We start from the raw sequence: 17,558 nt of genomic DNA on the forward strand, positions 1-17,558 counted from the left end.
AGACGAGATCGGGCGCATTCAGGGTGGTATGGCCATAGACCATCTTTCTTTTTTTAATCTTTTTAAATGTTTATTGATTTTTGAGAGGGAGGGAGAGTACAAGTGGGGGAGGGGCAGAGAGAGAGAGGGAGGCACAGAATCCGAAGCGGGCTCCAGGCTCCGAGCTGTCAGCACAGAGCCCGACGTGGGGGCTCGAACTCACGAGCCCCAAGATCATGACCTGAGCTGACATCGGACGCTTAACTGGACAGCCAGCCAGGTGCCCCAAAGCCCACCTATTTCTCAACATGCTCCTTTCTCTCTGCTGGTCAGTGTCTCCTAACTGAACTCCTGCCCCAGCCTCACCCCTCCGGTCCCTTCAGCCAGAGCGGTCTGACCTGAGCATAAATTCCGCCCCCCACCCCTCACATTTAACAAACACTGAGGGAGTCACCTGAGCCTTGCAGGATGCTAGGCTTTAGGGACACAGACAAGCCACCGGGAGGGGTTGTCACCCTGTCCCCAGGGAACCCACCGTCTATGGGCGGGGGACAAACAGGCGAACGCAGGGGTGTGGTTACAATGACAGGTCCCTGAAAGAAGGCCGGGCAGTTAATTCAGCCAGGAGAGGCGGTGGAGAGTGGGTAGGAAAGGGAAGTTCAGGAAAGGGGGAGAAGGGCAAAGACCCGCAGCCTCCCCACATCCCTCCCCAGGATCCAGGTGAGTCCTGGAGCGGGTGTGGCTGCTTCCCTACTCCCGCCCCGGGGAGCCCTCAGCGACGCTTGCCTGGCCCTTAGGGAAGACACCAGGCCACCTCCCCGGCAACACCCTCTCTGCTCCGCCGGGGGCCCTCACACCCCACCCTCTGGCACCTGCAGCCTGGGGCGTATGTCGGCATCCTTGTTCTGCGCACGCTGCCGTCCCTTTCGGGGCCTGGAAAACCTTCTCCTCACCTTCAGTTCAGAGGTCCCCCCAGGAGACTTTTCCAGTGGCGCCATTGGCCACTCACTGCACCGCGCTCCCCGACCGTCTATCTTCTGTCCGTTTGCTGCTCAAAACGTTCCTCGTGTGCTTCCGCGTCTTACCTAGAGGACTGTGAGCTCTCTGGGGGCAGAAACTAGAATGACTCACCTCTGGGTTTCTGCCCCAACGCAACGGACTCCATTAAATGGTGCCGGGTGGTGGATAAATGGGTGGATGGGTGAGGGGTGGGTGGTAGATGGAGGGGTGGATGGGTGGATGGACAGGGGGGTAGGTGGATGTGATCTGATCCCTGTCAAGGGGGAGCTTACATTTCAGCCGGTAGATTAGACTCGCAATAAAATTCAATAAAATATGACAGGTTTTAGCCTTGAGGACAGAACCTCTAGCCTTTTTTTTTTTAATGTTTATTTTTGAGAGAGAGAGAGAGAGAGACACAGAGCATGAGTGGGGGAGGGGCAGAGAGAGAGGGAGACACAGAATCGGAAGCGGGCTCCGGGCTCCGAGCTGTCGGCCCAGAGCCTGACACGGGCCACAAACCCACAAACCACGAGATCATGACCTGAGCCGAAGTTGGACGCTTCACCGACGGAGCCACCCAGGCTCCTGGACAGAAACTCTAGTCTTACGAGAGTCCAGAAAAGGTGGGGGGGAAGGCTCCCCAGAGGCTGCCATCAGAACTGGGCACTGAGAGCTGAGGAGGAAGTGTGAATACTGTCACTACTTTGTAGCACTGTCATCTCCACTGGACCTGTGCAGCCCTGTCCAGCACTTGGCTCGTGGCATCTTATCAGCTCTGCTTGTTGGCCAGTTTGTCCCCTGAGCTCAGTGAGACGTGCTGGGGAGCGGCAGGCTGCCTGCAGGGCCAGCTCAGGACAGTCCTGGAACCCACTGAACTTCTGAGTGGTGAGGGGCCTTTGGGAACGAACCTCCCTCACTCCGAGGGGACGGTGTCTCACCCTCTAGGGTGGGGAGTCCTGGTGCCTGGGCTTTCTCTCAAGAGGGGGTCACAGATACTAGGAAAATGTCTCAAGTTCCTCATTGTAGAAGTCCCTGAACGAAGGCAGGCTGAAATATGAGGGAGAGTGGATGTTAGAGCCAGAAAGCAGTTAGCGGTTGGTGGCCACAGAGAGGACCACAGGTACAAAGGCACAGGCTGGCCCCTGGCAACAAACACGTTCGGAGTCGGAGAGACTTTCCTAGGCGGATTGCTGAATTGCTGGATGCAAGGCCCATTATAAATCTTTGATCCCCCCCCAACCCCCACCTGCATGTGCGAACGCACACACACACGCACACACGCGCACACACACGCACACGCGCACACACACGCGCACACACACGCACACACATGCACACGCACGCACACATGGACACACGCACACATACGCACGCACGCACACACACACACACGCACGCACACACGCGCACGCACGCACACACGCGCACGCACGCACACATGCACACGCACGCACACATGCACACGCACGCGCGCGCACACACTCATGCACACACACGCACACATGCACACGCACATGCACACACACGCACACACACATGCACACGCACGCACGCACACATGCACACACACGCACACATACGCACGCACGCATGCACACACATGCACATACACGCACACATGCACACGCACGCACGCACACATGGACACACACGCACACATACGCACGCACGCACACACACGCACGCACACATACACACGCACGCATGCACACGCGCACACACGCACACATGCACGCACACATACACACATACGCACGCACGCACACGCATGCACACATGCACGCACACACGCACGCACACGCGTGCACACACGCACACACATGCACACGTGCACATACACGCACACGCACGCACGCGCACACACACATGCGCACGCACGCACACGCACACACACACACACACGACCAGGAGCACACACACACACACTCACTTCCCAGGTGGGCTGGTTTTGGGAGGCAGGGAGTCAACAGGCCTGTGACAGATGGCGTGTGAAGTGCGAAAGGAGTCCAGGTGACTCCAGGGTTTTACATCGGGACGCTAGAAGGGTGGACTCACCGTTCTAAAGACGGTAGGGCCAACCGTGAGGCACGTAGGTGTGGGAGAGACGAAGAGCTCGGTCATTCCAAGTTTGAGATGCTAAGTGGACACAGCTGGATATGGGACTCTGACGCTCAGGTGAGAGGTGCACAGGACCGAGGCACACACGGGAGTCTCTATGGTAGAGATGTTATTTCGGAGTCACGAGACTGGAAAAGATCACATGGTGGGCGGGGCGGGGCGGGGCGGGGGGGGGCGGCAGAAAGGGGGGGCAGGGAGAGGAGGGGTACCAGCGAAGGAGCAGACAGTGCAGCACGAGGGAGACAGGAGTGTGGCCTGCGGGGCGGGGCTCAGCTCTGCCCAGCGCCGCTGGCAGAAACGTATGAAGACTGAGGCCTGAACTCGGGGAGGTCTCTGCTCCCTCAGTGAGGTGTGGACGCGAGCCCCAGCCGGAGCGGGTTCAAGACAGAACGTACCCCAGGAGCAGGAGTAAAGAGCGTGGCTCCGAGAAACACTTGTCAAGTCCGGGCTGGAGTGGAGGGAAGAGGCTCCCTCCTGTTCCACCTTGTTACAGGTTACGTGGCTCTCACGGTCTCACCCTGCCAGAACCGGACCAGCGTGACCGCGGTCACCAGAGACAACCCCTTCCCCCATTTCCTTTGTAGAGAATCCTCCGAGGAATCTGAAGGGTGCCCCGGGAACAGAACAGAACCCCGGACAACAGAAGGGTCGGGTTGGGCCAATATACAATGAATTTTGTTGATTCTTTTCTGAAAAGATATTGGGGTGTGTCCCGGGGCAGCTAAATGACACAGGACACAAGTTCAGTTTTGCAAATCAAAAAAGTTTTATAGGATTCAAAGAAAAAAGTTACATCACACATGTTCATTTAAATAATGTCAAAGTCTGTTACATAAAACGTAATTCTGAAACATTTAAAATTTTATTATTGAAACTACAAAAGGCTCAAAGTCAAAAAAGATCAAGCAAACTGCTCAGGCAATAAAGTGCACGGGGGGGGGGGGGGGGGGGGGGGGGTAGTGAGGAGGCGGGGGCTGCCGGAAGAGCCCTGCTCCCAGCAGAGGGACTCCGTGCTGGGACAACACAAGGTTCTGGTTCTCAGGATAGTCTTTTTCAGATGGAAATTCTCCTAATTTATAGTCTTTCAGTCAACAAAACAGAGGGGGAAAAGTTTACAGAAGGTATTTCTAAATCTAATCAGGAAATGGAAGTAGAAATCAAACCCATTTTAACACATCTATTCTTTACAAACAACACTGCTCAGAGAATGAAATTTAATGTAACCAGCAACCCGATTCTCAAACACCCTGTGTTATCAACAATAGGACTTCCATTACTTTGCATAATTAAGAAAAATATGCAAATTGAATGCCATTTACGACATAGAGTCAGAAATATTTATGCTGATTTAAGATGTAAGTAGAAAGAGAAAAGGGGGGGGGGTGAGGAAACACGAGCTACAATATTTAATTATGGTTCTCTTGCACCTGTCTTACGTCCCATGACCTGTAGGAATACTCGACAACGAAGTGTACAAAAACGTGAAGGCCATCTGCACATAACAGCCAGCCCTCAGACGTGTACATCAATTAGCAGTTGATACTAAAGGGCAATTTACAGGGTGTCCAGGTGATGGTTATCATACTAAAAGGACCTGAACATAAAACCTAATTGTATTTATTTAATATTTCACCTTACCATCATTTTGATAAAAGTAAACGCCAATATAACAAAGACGCAAAGGCAAGATCTAAGTACACGCGGCACAAGAAAACCCGTTCCCGGGCTCACAAAGCGGTGCCACGTTCACACGTTCCTTGCACGCACCGTGTTGCCTGGTTTCCCAACGCCGTCCAGCAAGAGCAACCTCCGTGGCTCCCCGGACACCAGGGCCACAGTGTCTGTGTAATTAGGGCTTGAGGTCACACGGATTCAAAGTGCCGCCGCGGGTCTCATCTTCTAGGCGGATTGCAAAATACCCCGTTCCAAGTAATTTTGTCTGGTCAATTTCCTTCAAATCAAATGAACGAAAGAGAAGCTGGGTAGCACCAGTGCCATAGAGCGTAACTCGCATTTCCTAGAGTTCTTAAATAAAGGAATCGGAATATTGGAGCTGGGCTGTTTGCATGTACACTTTAGCTCAGATCAACTGTACTTTGGTGGAAAGTTCCTCCAACCGGTAAGGACATTTTCTTCTTCTCTAAGGAGTCGCTCTACCCACAAAACACTACATGTAAGGCCACAGCAAAAGAAGTCGACTGACGACTGACGAAGCGGCTGGGTTTGAGTGCTTACATTACCTTTTTTTGGTGTTTGAGGTACAAACAGGCAACTAAGCAGTTTGCTCTCGGTAAAGCGAGGGCCCCCAAAGACGCAGACGCTCAGATCCGACAGCAGCTCACCGCTCACCGGGTACCTATCAGGTATTTTAAATTATTCTCTGGGGCACATCCTTCACAAGTCACACTACGGACATAAATGACTCGTTCTACTTAACCAAAATTTTGATTCCTTGGGCCACAGCCTTAAAGGAATGGTTGCCTGGAATTTCCCTCGAAAATGCTATGAAAAAGTTAAATGCAAATCCCTTCCCCACCCATTTAAGAAGCCCCCATTCAACCAGTTCTGATTCGTAACAATTCTCAAATCTAAAGGGCCTGATTACAGACTTGTAATTTTTCCTTTTTGTGGCCGAATAATGTGCCAAATTGACTAAAAGTAGAGTTAATGTGAAAAACATCGTGGAACGCTGAAAAGAAGACTGTAAAGTCACCTATCTAGAAAGTGGTGATCTGAACACCAACAATATAAATATTTTAATAAAAAACAGTATAAAAATTAGTACCCTGTCTCATTTCTATAAAACACGAATAGAAAGGCTGTAAAAATCCAGATTTTGTAAACTTTATTGCCAAAATGTCTATTTGAATGCTGGTGATTCCGATGATCAAATTTTCTTCCATTTCCTCAAAAAAACAAAACAAAACAAAACAAAACAAAACTTCTGAAACTACGAAAGATATCGAACAGGGTCCCAACCGAAAAAGGAAAAGTTAATATACTTTCATCAGAACCAGCTCCCCACTTTCTCCTAGCCCCCCAAGAAAAAAAATTTTTTTTTGGGGGGGGACAGTTCCATTCCTGAAAAATGCTTTTTAAAATTCGCACTGGCAATTCCCTGGCTGACCTCTCAGGCAGAGGCTGGCAGGCCCACTAGCGGGCTCCCGCATTTCTCTGCCGAGGCGATTCCGTTCAGCTTGCCAACCTCTGCCTGCCAGCCAGGGGTCTTCCTGGCGGTCATGTGGCGCCGGGCGTGCTTCGTCAGGTGGTCACTGCGCATGAAACGCCGATCACACACGGGGCACACAAACTTCTTCTCCCCGGTGTGAGTTCTGCGGTGGCGAGAAAGTTCATCAGAACGGGCAAATTTTTTATCACAGCCATCCCAGCTACAGTTAAAAGGCTTCTCTCCTAAGAGGCAGGAAAACACACATTAAAGAAGACGTAAATGCTCAGCGGCTTTACTGGACAGGTTAATTCATGTCACTTTTAAATTATGTTCATCAAAATCTAAGAAAGTAGTATCCTCTTATTCTGGTACTGAGTTATTCAAATGTCAAGAATTCTTCCAAAATGCATTTCTTTTTGCCACACCCAAAATACAGAATATATATGTCAAGGCCCAAAGATGCCAAACTTATGTCACATTTTGCAAGAAATTTTTTCAAAGTTTATTTATTTTGAGAGAGAGAGAGAGAGAGAGAGTGAGAGGGAGAGAAGGGGGGAAGAGGCAGAGAGAGAATTCCGAACAGGCTCTGCATTGTCAGCAGCGTGAGCCCGATGTGGGGCTTGAACCCATAAACCACCATATCATAACCTGAGCTTGAAATCAATGCTCCAGCAACTGAGCCACCCAAGTGCCCCAAAATACACCCAGGTGTTTTTTAAATAAAAACAAATCTTTCATTGGTATAGCCTAGGGTAGGGGGAAGATTCTTGAAAGAACACTTCCTTCCCTGAAAAGCAGAGCCCCTTAGAGGCACCCATTCACTCCAATACAGCCAGGACTCTCATGCCTCAATTCTCTCTTCTTTTTTTTTTTAAATTTTTTTTTCAACGTTCATTTATTTTTGGGACAGAGAGAGACAGAGCATGAACGGGGGAGGGGCAGAGAGAGAGGGAGACACAGAATCGGAAACAGGCTCCAGGCCCCGAGCCATCAGCCCAGAGCCCGACACGGGGCTCGAACTCACGGACCGCGAGATCGTGACCTGGCTGAAGTCGGACGCTCAACCGACTGCGCCACCCAGGCGCCCCCTCATGCCTCAATTCTAAACCCTGCTTCATTCTGCCAGTCGGAGCTGCCGATATTCAAGCTCTGATGTGCTAACCAAAACCCGCCTACCTGAAATGCATTGTGGAAAACAATACAATGATCTCCTTCCAGTTCAGCCTTTCCTACACTGTGTTCCACAACTCGCTATCGTCCTACAAGCCATCAGCAGACATTTCGGTGGAAGGGAGTTCCAAGATCAGGGGTTTATACTACAGACCCTGCGTGACTGGTTATTGCACTGACATTTATGTAAGAGTGCGACCCTCCGAAAGGGGAGCTTAACAAGCAGACTATTTAACCACAGGAGCCTCACAAGCAAAACAGAACACCAACTCAAGGAACAAGAGTGCCACAGAACATTAGAGATATTCTAACCTAATCTACTAAAGCTGAAACTCTACCAGGCAGCTCTCAGACCTCAGTCAAACACGAAGGCCACCAGCCCCATGTAGCTATGTAAGTATAAACTTAATGAAAAATTTACTTCCTTGGTCCCACTGTCCGCATTTCAAGCACGTGTGGCTAGTGGCTACCTTAACTGGGCAGAGAACACTTCCCTCGTTGCCAAAAATTCTACTGGACCGAGCCGATGAGATAATAAAGATGTCACCAAGTCATCAGAGTCTCGGAGTTCTTCCGAATAAAAAACTATATATTCCCCCAAATGAGAAAACTCCATGCCCTTAAAGTTCACATATTTTTGAATTCAAACTTTTCCATACTTTAGAGAGACCTTTCCCCAGAGGGAACCAAAGTAAGTTACGCTGATGTTTACGGAACGTGAAATTCATGTTTTCTAAAACGCTGAAAGAAAGACTGAGGAGTTTCCTGCAATGTGAAGAGAACGGGACAGTACGAGCACCACCTGAGAAACCTATCAAAGAACCACGATCCCAGAACCACACGTCCTATGTGCGGGGATGAGCGGACGGCACGTTCCAGAAAAACCAATGATGGTTATGCTAATGTGAACCCCAATCCCTACAAGACCACGAGGGTTTTTCAGGACCAAAGGAAACAGGCCAGATTTCCTCTCCTCCCGGTGGTTTTCACGTGTCCCTCCCACCGGAGGCAGGCTCAGGCGTGTCTCCTGAACACAGGACCCGGCGTCCTCACACCTGTCAGTACTCACCTGTGTGAGTGCGGAGATGGGCCTTGAGGTGGGAACTTTTGAAGTAGGTTTTCCGGCAGCCTGGGACGTTGCAAACATAATTTCTCCTTCGGGAAAAGTCTACCTGAGGGGCACAGTTCTGACCGGAGGCGATGAACACTGGAGCAGGGGCCAGGGGCAGGAACCTTGTACTGCCCACGGCCATCCCGCCGGGTGAGGCGGCGGCGGGCGGGGGCAGGGGCCCCTGGGGCAGAACGAGCATCACGGCTCCCTGAGGCACAGGCGGCCCCACGAACACAGGCTGGGGCACCGGAGCAGCGTGGGGTAGGATGGGTTTCACGGTCCCCACAGACACCTGGGGAGGAGGCTTCAGAAAAGCGGGTAACGTGCCACTCTGTCCAGTCACAGGGATCATTTGGCAAAAGACAGGGGAACTGGGGACAGGGACAGAGATCACAGGGGTGGCCATCTTCGGCAAGTCACTTTCATAATTCTTTGGTGAGCAGGTTTGAACTGCGACAGGCCACACTGCCTGCTGGCCTCTGTCCGTGGGGATCAGGCCACCAGACTCGTGCAAACAAGGCTGACAGGACAATGAGTCAGTGTTCAGTAGATTGTCTGTGAGTCGTGTGCCCAGCAAAGCTTCGATGTGTCCCAGAAACCGTGCTTCTCCTTCTCTGTTGACGGAAAGTTGGCGTTCTTGAACCTGGGCAGTAGGAATGTGGCCAGGAGCAGGACTCCCCCGGTGTGGCGGATGACACTCGTCACCACGGGCCTGCAGGAGGGGCCGGGGTCTGGCTCCAGTGGCTCAGGCTTCAAACCAGGAAGGCCCCTCTCCGCCTTCCCGCTCAGCACTTGGGCTGCCTCAGCAGAGGCTGGGGGGACGGCCGTGACCATGCACGCTTTGGAATCAGTTACTTGGGAAGCAACAAGTGTCCCTGTCGATGGCTCCACAAGATCAGGGCTCTGAGGAGGAGTCATGCACTTAAAAAAAAAGTACTGTGTGAAAAGGTTGTTTTGGTTACATTTTAAAGGGGACTTACTTTGATCACGTTGTCCCCAATGCCTTCAAAGAGTATCTAGAAAAAATTCATCCAAGCCCGCTCACAACGGCACCCAGCACGTTTCAAGGCAGCGTGAGATACCTTACTTTCTAGGCTTCTTCCCCCTTATCGGACCTCTCCCAAACCAATCAATTTGCTTAGTTTTAAGAAGGTCAGTGTCCTGGGGCACGTGGGTGGCTCAGTTGGTTAAGCGTCCGACTTCAGCTCAGGTCATGATCTCACAGTCCGTGAGTTCGAGCCCCCCCCCCCCCCCCCCCCCCCCCCGCCGTCAGACTCTGTGCTGACAGCTCGGAGCCTGGAGCCTGCTTCGGATTCCGTGTCTCCCTCTCTCTCTCTGCCCCTCCCCTGCTCATGCTCTGTCTCAAAAGTAAATAAAAACATTAAAAAAAAAAAAAAAAAGAACGTCAGTGCCCTCCTGGGCTTGCACGGCCACTGAAACGAGCAATTTGAAGTATTAGGACTACAAAGGAGAAAACTACTTTATATTCAAAATAAGAGCTTTTCACAAGAATTTTTGATTCTCAATTTTTTTCAAAAAAACCCCTCGGCGTTAGCCATTTCACACACACTTATCCAGAGCCTACTGGATGCGAGGTAAAAATCTGTTGGAATGATCCCCCAAAGGCCAGGCTCTCACCAGCGGCGCTGCCTGAACCGAGCCTCCCTCGTAGCACCCAACACCTCCCGCTTACGGAGCCCGGTGCCACGTAACTGTACGCGGGGGTTCTGGCCCACTGTTTGTCTAATTCTCCCCACTGCCCACAAGTCCCTTCTCCTCCCTCCTCCCAAGTCTGCCTTCCACACTCTCCTTCCAGTGCAAGCTTCCAGCCCAGCACCACGAGATTCTGATTTTCGCTTGTTACCAACGGACCGTCCTCAACTTCTCCAAGCCGAGAAGCGGTCTCTCCCAGCGATTCTGTAGCGCCAGCAAGGCGAGAAAACAAACACGAAACCTTGCTTGACTGCACTCAACTGGCACACGTGAGAAGCGGGTTGCTCTGGGGAGGCAGAGGCCAGCACTCCAACCCGGCTAAGGAAGGCCAGAGCCAAAGCACGGGCTGTCTCTGGCCGCCACCCGTCTTTCCTGATCCCGGACGGGGGCATCGGGGCGGGGGGCGGGGGGCGGGGAACTAAGCCCCCACTCTGCAATTCCCCAGGGAAACGAGTACGTTTTACCTCCTCACATCGATCTGCAGATTTCATCTTATGAACGCTGTACCCTGTGGCTGCACGCTATGATCTATCAACGGAAAGAGCGCATTTTGAAGGGAGAAGAGAAGTTTGCACCCTGAGGGTCCACAGAGGTTATGCACTTGACTAGCAGCACGCCAATGACTCTACCCGCAAGGTCTTCAACACATTTATTTAACGTAATCCAGCCACTACATAAAATGCTCTTCTCCCCGCTTCTTACCAGAGTCGATAAAGAATCGAAGTCCTTTGGTAGCTCAGGTGCGGCTGCGTCAACATGCACAGCGGTAGTGACATCCCCAGAGTCAGAGACAGGCGTGAGAGGTCTTATCTTTAATAGGTCACCTTTCTGGGATCTTTGACCCCAGGCGCTCATGCAGACAAGAGCCTCAACGGCTTCGATGTCATTCTGCTCCAAGACGCTGCACGTAGACCTTTCGCTATCGTGCCGCTTCCTCTCCAGGATCGACTCACAGATGTCCACGAGGTCCACCTAAAGGCGACACAACACAATGGCTTCTCAGTCCGGGGGAAGCTGAGGGCGCGACCCCGAGGGGTGCGCGGATACGCACCCCAAGCACGTGCACTACACACGTAACACACACACATGACCACACACAAACCCCGTATTCTAGAAAAATACGCCAACGGAACATTCACATCAATTTCACTTTTTTTTTTTTTTTTAAGCCAACGTTCTGAAGAGTGAGGACGACTGGACTCGGCTGGCAAGCCAGTGTCCACGGAAAACCCCGATTGTTAAAAAAAAAAGTTAAGTTAATGTTTTCCTCCAGTAAATGACCAGTAAGACTTTAATGCCACAGGTGTAAGCCCCGGGGGAGAAACGGACTCGGACTCTGAGTCTTCGGCTGGCGAGAGGAAACACGGCTCTTCAGAGTTGGCACGGCCACCCGAAGAGCATCCCTACGGATGCGTTTCTGGAACTCTCTGAAGCACTGAGCACAGCCTTCTAAACTCAGGGCATCACCACTTGCAGAACTTCCGGGCGGCTGAACTCCACGTGTGCCAGGAAGGTGGAGCCCATGCTGGTTTAGCCCTGTTCCCCACGCTCAGAACACTCAGTCACTCCTTAACGCCACAAGGCTAGGCGGCAGACAGGAAGAAGAATTTTAAAAAGCTACTGCAACCCAGGAGAGGGACATCTTTCCTGCGTGTCACACCGGTCTAAGCAGGAAGGGGGGACAGAAGCAACTGGAATCCACTAATCCACTGATCCCTTCCCAAAGACCCTTTAAATCTGCAAAGATACAGGTTTCCACTCAGCTCGCCTCAGCATCAAATCCTGCTTTCCCGCGGGTCCCCCCAGAGCAGGCCAGGATCGTGACCGCCGCTGGCCGGGCTTCTGACCTCGGCCTGGTCCCCGGAATCATGAGGTCACAGACAGGAGGCTGTGGACGGCAGGTATGCAGCGCACTCAGACCTCTCTCTCTCAAGCCCTCAGGGTCCTCGAGTCTCGACGACCAAGGTCCCAGCCGCCTTCAAGCCCGGACACGAGGTGGCCAAGGCTGAGGAAATAAGCACCCTACTTCACCTCCCCCGCCCCGCCTTCTTTTCAGCTTTGCCCCGCCCTCTTCCCCTCACCCATCGAATGTGGTCTTCATGCCAGCTTTGCCCCGCCCACCGCATCTGGTCTTCAGGCCAGTTTTACCCCGCCCCTGCCCCGCCTTCCCGTCCGCTTTGCCCGGCCCTCCACCCCCACCTACCGCAAGTGGTCTTCAAAGGAGCTTGCTCCGCCCCCTAACGTACCGCCCTCCCGTCAGCTTTGCCCCTCCCTGTACCCCCACCCACCACCTGTGGTCTTCGCGCCGGCCTTGCCCCGCCCCCTATGTACTGCCTTCTTCGCAGTCTTGCCCCGCCCCTCACGTACCACCTTCCTTCCAACTCTGCCCCTCCCCTGCCCCGCCTTCCCGCCAGCTTTGCCCCGCCCCCTACGTCGCCCACCGTCTGCCGGCTTCCCGCCAGACTTTGCCCCACCCCCAATCCCGCCCGCCCCACCCCCCGCGTGCCACCTTCCCGCCAGCTTTTACCCCGCCCCCCTCTCCCTTTCCATCATCCGGACCCCCGCCGTCCGCGTGTCGCGTTCCCGCCCGCCGCGCCCCGCCCAACGGCCGCCTCCTCACACGGCCTGGTGACGTCATGGCTGGAAATAGCCCCGCGCTGGGAGCCGGCAAAGCGGGGGCCGCTGCGGATACTCCAGACAAAGCTACGCGTAGGGCGGCGCGGGGCACACGCCCCCCCGCCACCCAGCGCGTCCCTGCACGGCTGCTGCCCCTCCCAGCTCCTGAGCCCGCTCTCGCCCCTAACCGCACGGCTCCGCCAAGGCCCCGTGCGTCCCCGCCCTCCTCCACGCCCCGGCCCCGCACAGGCGGCACGTCCCCGCCTCGCCCCGCGCTCAGATGGGCGCTCACTCACCGCATGCGCGTCGCCCGGGCCCACGGAGCCCGGAGTGTGCATGGTGCCGGCGGCCCGGAGGCAACAAAGCAGCCGCGGGCGGGAGCTCAGCGCACGGCAGCAGCCGCACGTGCGCCGCGGGCAGCGGCGGCGACCCTGAGCTCCTGCGGCCGGCGCGAGCCTCCGCCCGCCCGCGCCGCTCTGCCCCGGCGCGGCCCTCGCGGTGCGGGAGGGGCGGGGCGGCCGCGGAGGGAGCGGCCGTAGGGGCGTGGCGCGAAGGCAAACCAAAATACACCGCGCCCCCACCGGGGCGGGGCCGGGCGCCCACCAGCCAGTCCGCGCCAGGCCCTTGCGCCGCCGGCCAATGGGCGCCGCGGGGAGCCGCGTGATCGGAGCCTGGTCGAGGCGTGATCTGGCCGGGCGGGATGCGGCACGTGTTTTGGTCCGAGCGAGGGGCGGGGCCTGAGGACCTGGAAAGTAGGGGAAAGGTCCCGGCGGCAGCGGCGGCCGCGGCGGGACTGAGGGGCGGTGCCCATGGTGCTGGGGAAGTACCCGGGCAGGGCTGGCTGGGGAGCGCCACGCCGTTTAAAGGGGTACCGCCCGCAGCCTGCCCAAGTGCAGGACCCGTGGAGTGAATTCGACTCGTAGAGGGAACCCACTGGGTTTTGCTTGCTTGTTTTTATTTTGATTGATCTACCGTCGGCTCTTAGGAGTGCATCCCTGACCAGGAAGAGTTCTGAAAGCAGGCTGGCTCCAGGTGACACTCCTGCATCCATGGCTCCTTTCTGCGGGCACCCAGAGCCCGAGCTTCTAGGCCTGAGCCTGCCTTTGACGCCCCTTCCCAGGCAGCTCTGGGCCGCAGTTTCCACTCTTTTAAGTGGGAGCGGGAGAAACCCACCCATTCTTCCCAGACCCGGTGTAAGCGTCACCCCCTCTAGGAAGTCCTCGGGCCTGAGTGAGATACCCATTGACATCTTTCTTTTTCCCTGTATTTGGGTTGACCATGACTCTGGGTATGGTTTATCCACTTCCGCAGCTCTAAGTTCTTGAAGATCAGGGACCAATCTGTGTGTATTTGTACCCCTGCAGCCTGCAGCTCAGCGCAGGACAGCCTTTCATCCACTCGTGCTGCCCACACTTGCTGAGCTCTGATGTGGGTGGGTACAGCTAAGGTGCAGAGGCCACAGCGAAGAGTCCTCGGCCCTAAGCCAAGGGCAGGGGAAAGTAGAGGATCCCTGCACTGTGGGTGCTGTGCTCTGAGCAAGAGAAGCCCTGGGTCCGAGGGACAGGCCACAGGAGCGGGCAGGACCTCCTCCTTATACTGGTGAGGCCAAGGGATCTGACCACTGCTTGTTCCTCACAGGCCTGGTTGGGTAGAGGCAGGGTAAGCTGGCCGCCTTCTCTCCATTTCTTCCTCAGGTCCTCCGTGGCACGGTTCATGACCCGTCCCTGTTCTGTCTCTTCAGTTATTTAATTGCCTCCCTACCAGAAGGAACCCTCCCTAGGTTAGGGAGCGTGTCCGATATACTGCGAACTCCCGGTGACTGGCACACCGTAGCGATTGGTTGAATGAGCCACTGAAGACGAACACCCCCCTGCCCCACCCCCCGCGACGCAGCCATCCTGCCGACACCTCTAATTCCGCGTCCCGGAGACTGAACTCACATTCTCCGCACATCCGGATTGCTCACCTCTGGGAAGGGCGTCACCAGAGACCCCGCTGCTTCTACCCAGACACCAGAGTCACTTTGGCCCCTTCCCTTCCCTGCACTTGATTCCTTTTTCCCAGCTACTTCGTGCCTGCCTTTCTTCCCAAGTATCTCTCAAATTACTGGCTTGTCTTCATCACCCGCTCCTGCCCCAGCCCAGGCCACCCCCCTTTCTCACCTGAATTCTTGCCGCCTCCTCCCAGCATGGCTTGCTGCCGCCAGCCTCATGGCTTTCCGTCTGCTCGTCCTCGCACTGCTAGGATGATCTTCTGGAAGCAGAGCTGGTACCATGCTAGGATGCAAACTCTCAACTGGCATCCGAGTAGCTCCTGGACTGAGCCTCGCTCGCTCGTTAGGCAAGAATCTCTGACCCTGCATAACCGGCCCAGGCCATCGTCCCTCACCTCTACCCAGATACCGCTTCTGCACGAAGCCTTTCTACACGCGCGTGCGCACACACACACACACACACACGCCAAGTGGTGGTTGCTCCCAAAGCCCGGATGCTGGTCCTGCCTGTAGCCCGAGGGGCGTTGACATGTTTCTCAACTAAAGACACTTACAGTCATTCACTGGGGGACATTTCTGAGGCCCCGGTCGGTACCAGGCCCCACAGACCCTCAGACAGGGGTGGACAGCCCAGACGTGGACACAGAGGACTCCTATGCGAAGGGGCCTTCTGGCCACGACGTATCTGCAAACATGCTGTTTACGCAGAGGGTGGTGCTCCGTGCACCTTCTGAATCTTGCCGGCTGGTTTCGCGACGTGTTTTCCAGGGTGTGACCGATCAGCTCACATGCCTCGTAAGGGTTAAAGAATATTACCCTACAGGCAAGTGACGTAATTTATTTAAGCACCCCTGGCTAAATCACTAGGGCGCTTAGGTTATTTTAAGTTTGCCAGGGCCTGATGGCCAAGCATGGTTTGCCCACGTGCAAGGGGACTTACGGATCGCTTCCTCCAACTGGAATTGCTGGGTCACCTACACGCCTCGTTCTGTTCTGTCCTTTTTCCTTTGGGTAAATGTTACGGAAGTACAGTACAGATGCAGGAAAACGTGAAAAGCGAAGGGTTTTCTGAATTTTCACAAAGCACACGCTTGTGTCACTGGCACCCGGGGCAAGAAACAGAGCCACCCGGGTGCCCCCCATCATGGTTCCTCACACCATAGGATATTGTACTGAAGCTTGTACAGAGAAAATCCCACAGTGTGTTCGTTTTTGGGTCTGGCATCTAGTTGCGTGCAGTTGGAATTCATTTATTCTAGTTGCTGTAGAACAGACCATGATGCCTGGGCCCATTCTTCTGTTGAAACATCCGGATTGTTTCCAGTCTGCCATGAATAATGCTGCGATAAAAATTTTGATACCTGAGCGTGTTTATTTCAAACTTAGAAAGATTGTCCAATGTTCCTCCAAACATGAACTTGTGCCTATTTATCCCCCCAACAATGGGCTGCAGAGCCAGTCCCCTGTTTCTTCACAAATGCTGGGCCTTCGCGAATTTTCTGACCTTTACCAAGCTAAGTGGAAAAGATGAGAACTCATCATATTATATTGTATTTTTTTGGTGGAGTTGCCTTTGGAGTTTTACGCGTATTTAAAAGCCATCTTGGGCGCCTGGGTGGCTCGGTCGGTTAAGTGTCTGACTTCGGCTCAGGTCATGATCTCACAGCTCGTGAGTTCGAGCCCTGCGTCGGGCTCTGTGCTGACAGCTCGGAGCCTGGAGCCTGCTTCAGATTCTGTGTCTCCCTCTCTCTCTACCCTTCCTCTGCTCATGCTTTCTCTCTCTCTCTCTCTCTCTCAAAAATAAATAAACATTAAAAATTTTTTTTTTAATTAAAAGAAAAGCCATCTTGATTTTTCTATGAACTTTGCAAGGAACTTTGTTTTACTTTATTTACTTAAAAAATTTTTTTTTAATGTTTATTTATTTTTTGAGAAAGAGAGACAGAGCGCAAGCAGGGGAGGGGCAGAGGGAGAGGGAGACACAGAATCTGAAGCAGGCTCCAGGCTCTGAGCTGTCAGCACGGAGCCCGACACGGCTCGAACTCATGAGATCATGACCTGAACTGATCATGACTGAGCCACCCAGGTGCCCCAGAAGGATTTTTAAATGACAGTAGAGAAACTTGAGCATATTTAAATGCTGGAGACCAGGGGCCAGTGGAGAAAAATTGATGAGAGAGACAGGAAGAGAGAGGTTGATGGTACAAGGGGGTGGGGGAGTATGTGTTGAGGAGGACGAGGGGTCCTTGTCACCATGGGGATGCTGGTCCGGCGCAGGAAGAAGAACTTGCCTCATGGGAGAACAGGGGAAGGGAGAGAAAATGGCTGGAGATCCAGGAAGATTCTGGAATGGAGAGGAGAGAAGGCCAGGGTGTTCACGTATGATCCACCTTCTTGGTGATATGGGAGTCATCTACCGGGGAGGGGGCCCTGACATTTGGAGCAGACACGGCCAGGGATAGTGACAGCGATTGCCCTCCACACTGAGGTCCCAGTCGCACTGTTGGACTGAATTCGACTGTTGTCCTAGCTCCTGGTATGATGGTGCTGGGTCACCTAGAATGGGCCTCTTTCTCACCTGTGAGCCTCAGCTTCCTGACTTGCAAAATGGCGGTGGATTAGCTTCGTGATCCTAATCCGTCCCGGACTATGATCAAGTTGGTCTTTGTGGTTTTGTTGCATTGTTT

The 17,558-nt window shown here is 53.9% G+C and overlaps 1 protein-coding gene across 1 annotated transcript; it reads right to left on the minus strand.

The window, feature by feature from the left end:
* Positions 1-3,841: 3,841 nt before the first annotated feature.
* On the minus strand, positions 3,842-13,386 carry KLF11 (Kruppel like factor 11). The gene is given in 5 exon segments (XM_045447755.1): positions 3,842-6,510; positions 8,508-9,227; positions 9,230-9,470; positions 10,965-11,234; positions 13,175-13,386. Coding segments are annotated over 5 exon segments (1,554 nt in total). The 5' UTR covers positions 13,217-13,386; the 3' UTR covers positions 3,842-6,229.
* Positions 13,387-17,558: the final 4,172 nt, after the last annotated feature.

Source organism: Leopardus geoffroyi, chromosome A3, assembly GCF_018350155.1.
Source record: "Leopardus geoffroyi isolate Oge1 chromosome A3, O.geoffroyi_Oge1_pat1.0, whole genome shotgun sequence".
In the NCBI taxonomy this organism is placed as follows: Eukaryota; Metazoa; Chordata; class Mammalia; order Carnivora; family Felidae; genus Leopardus; species Leopardus geoffroyi.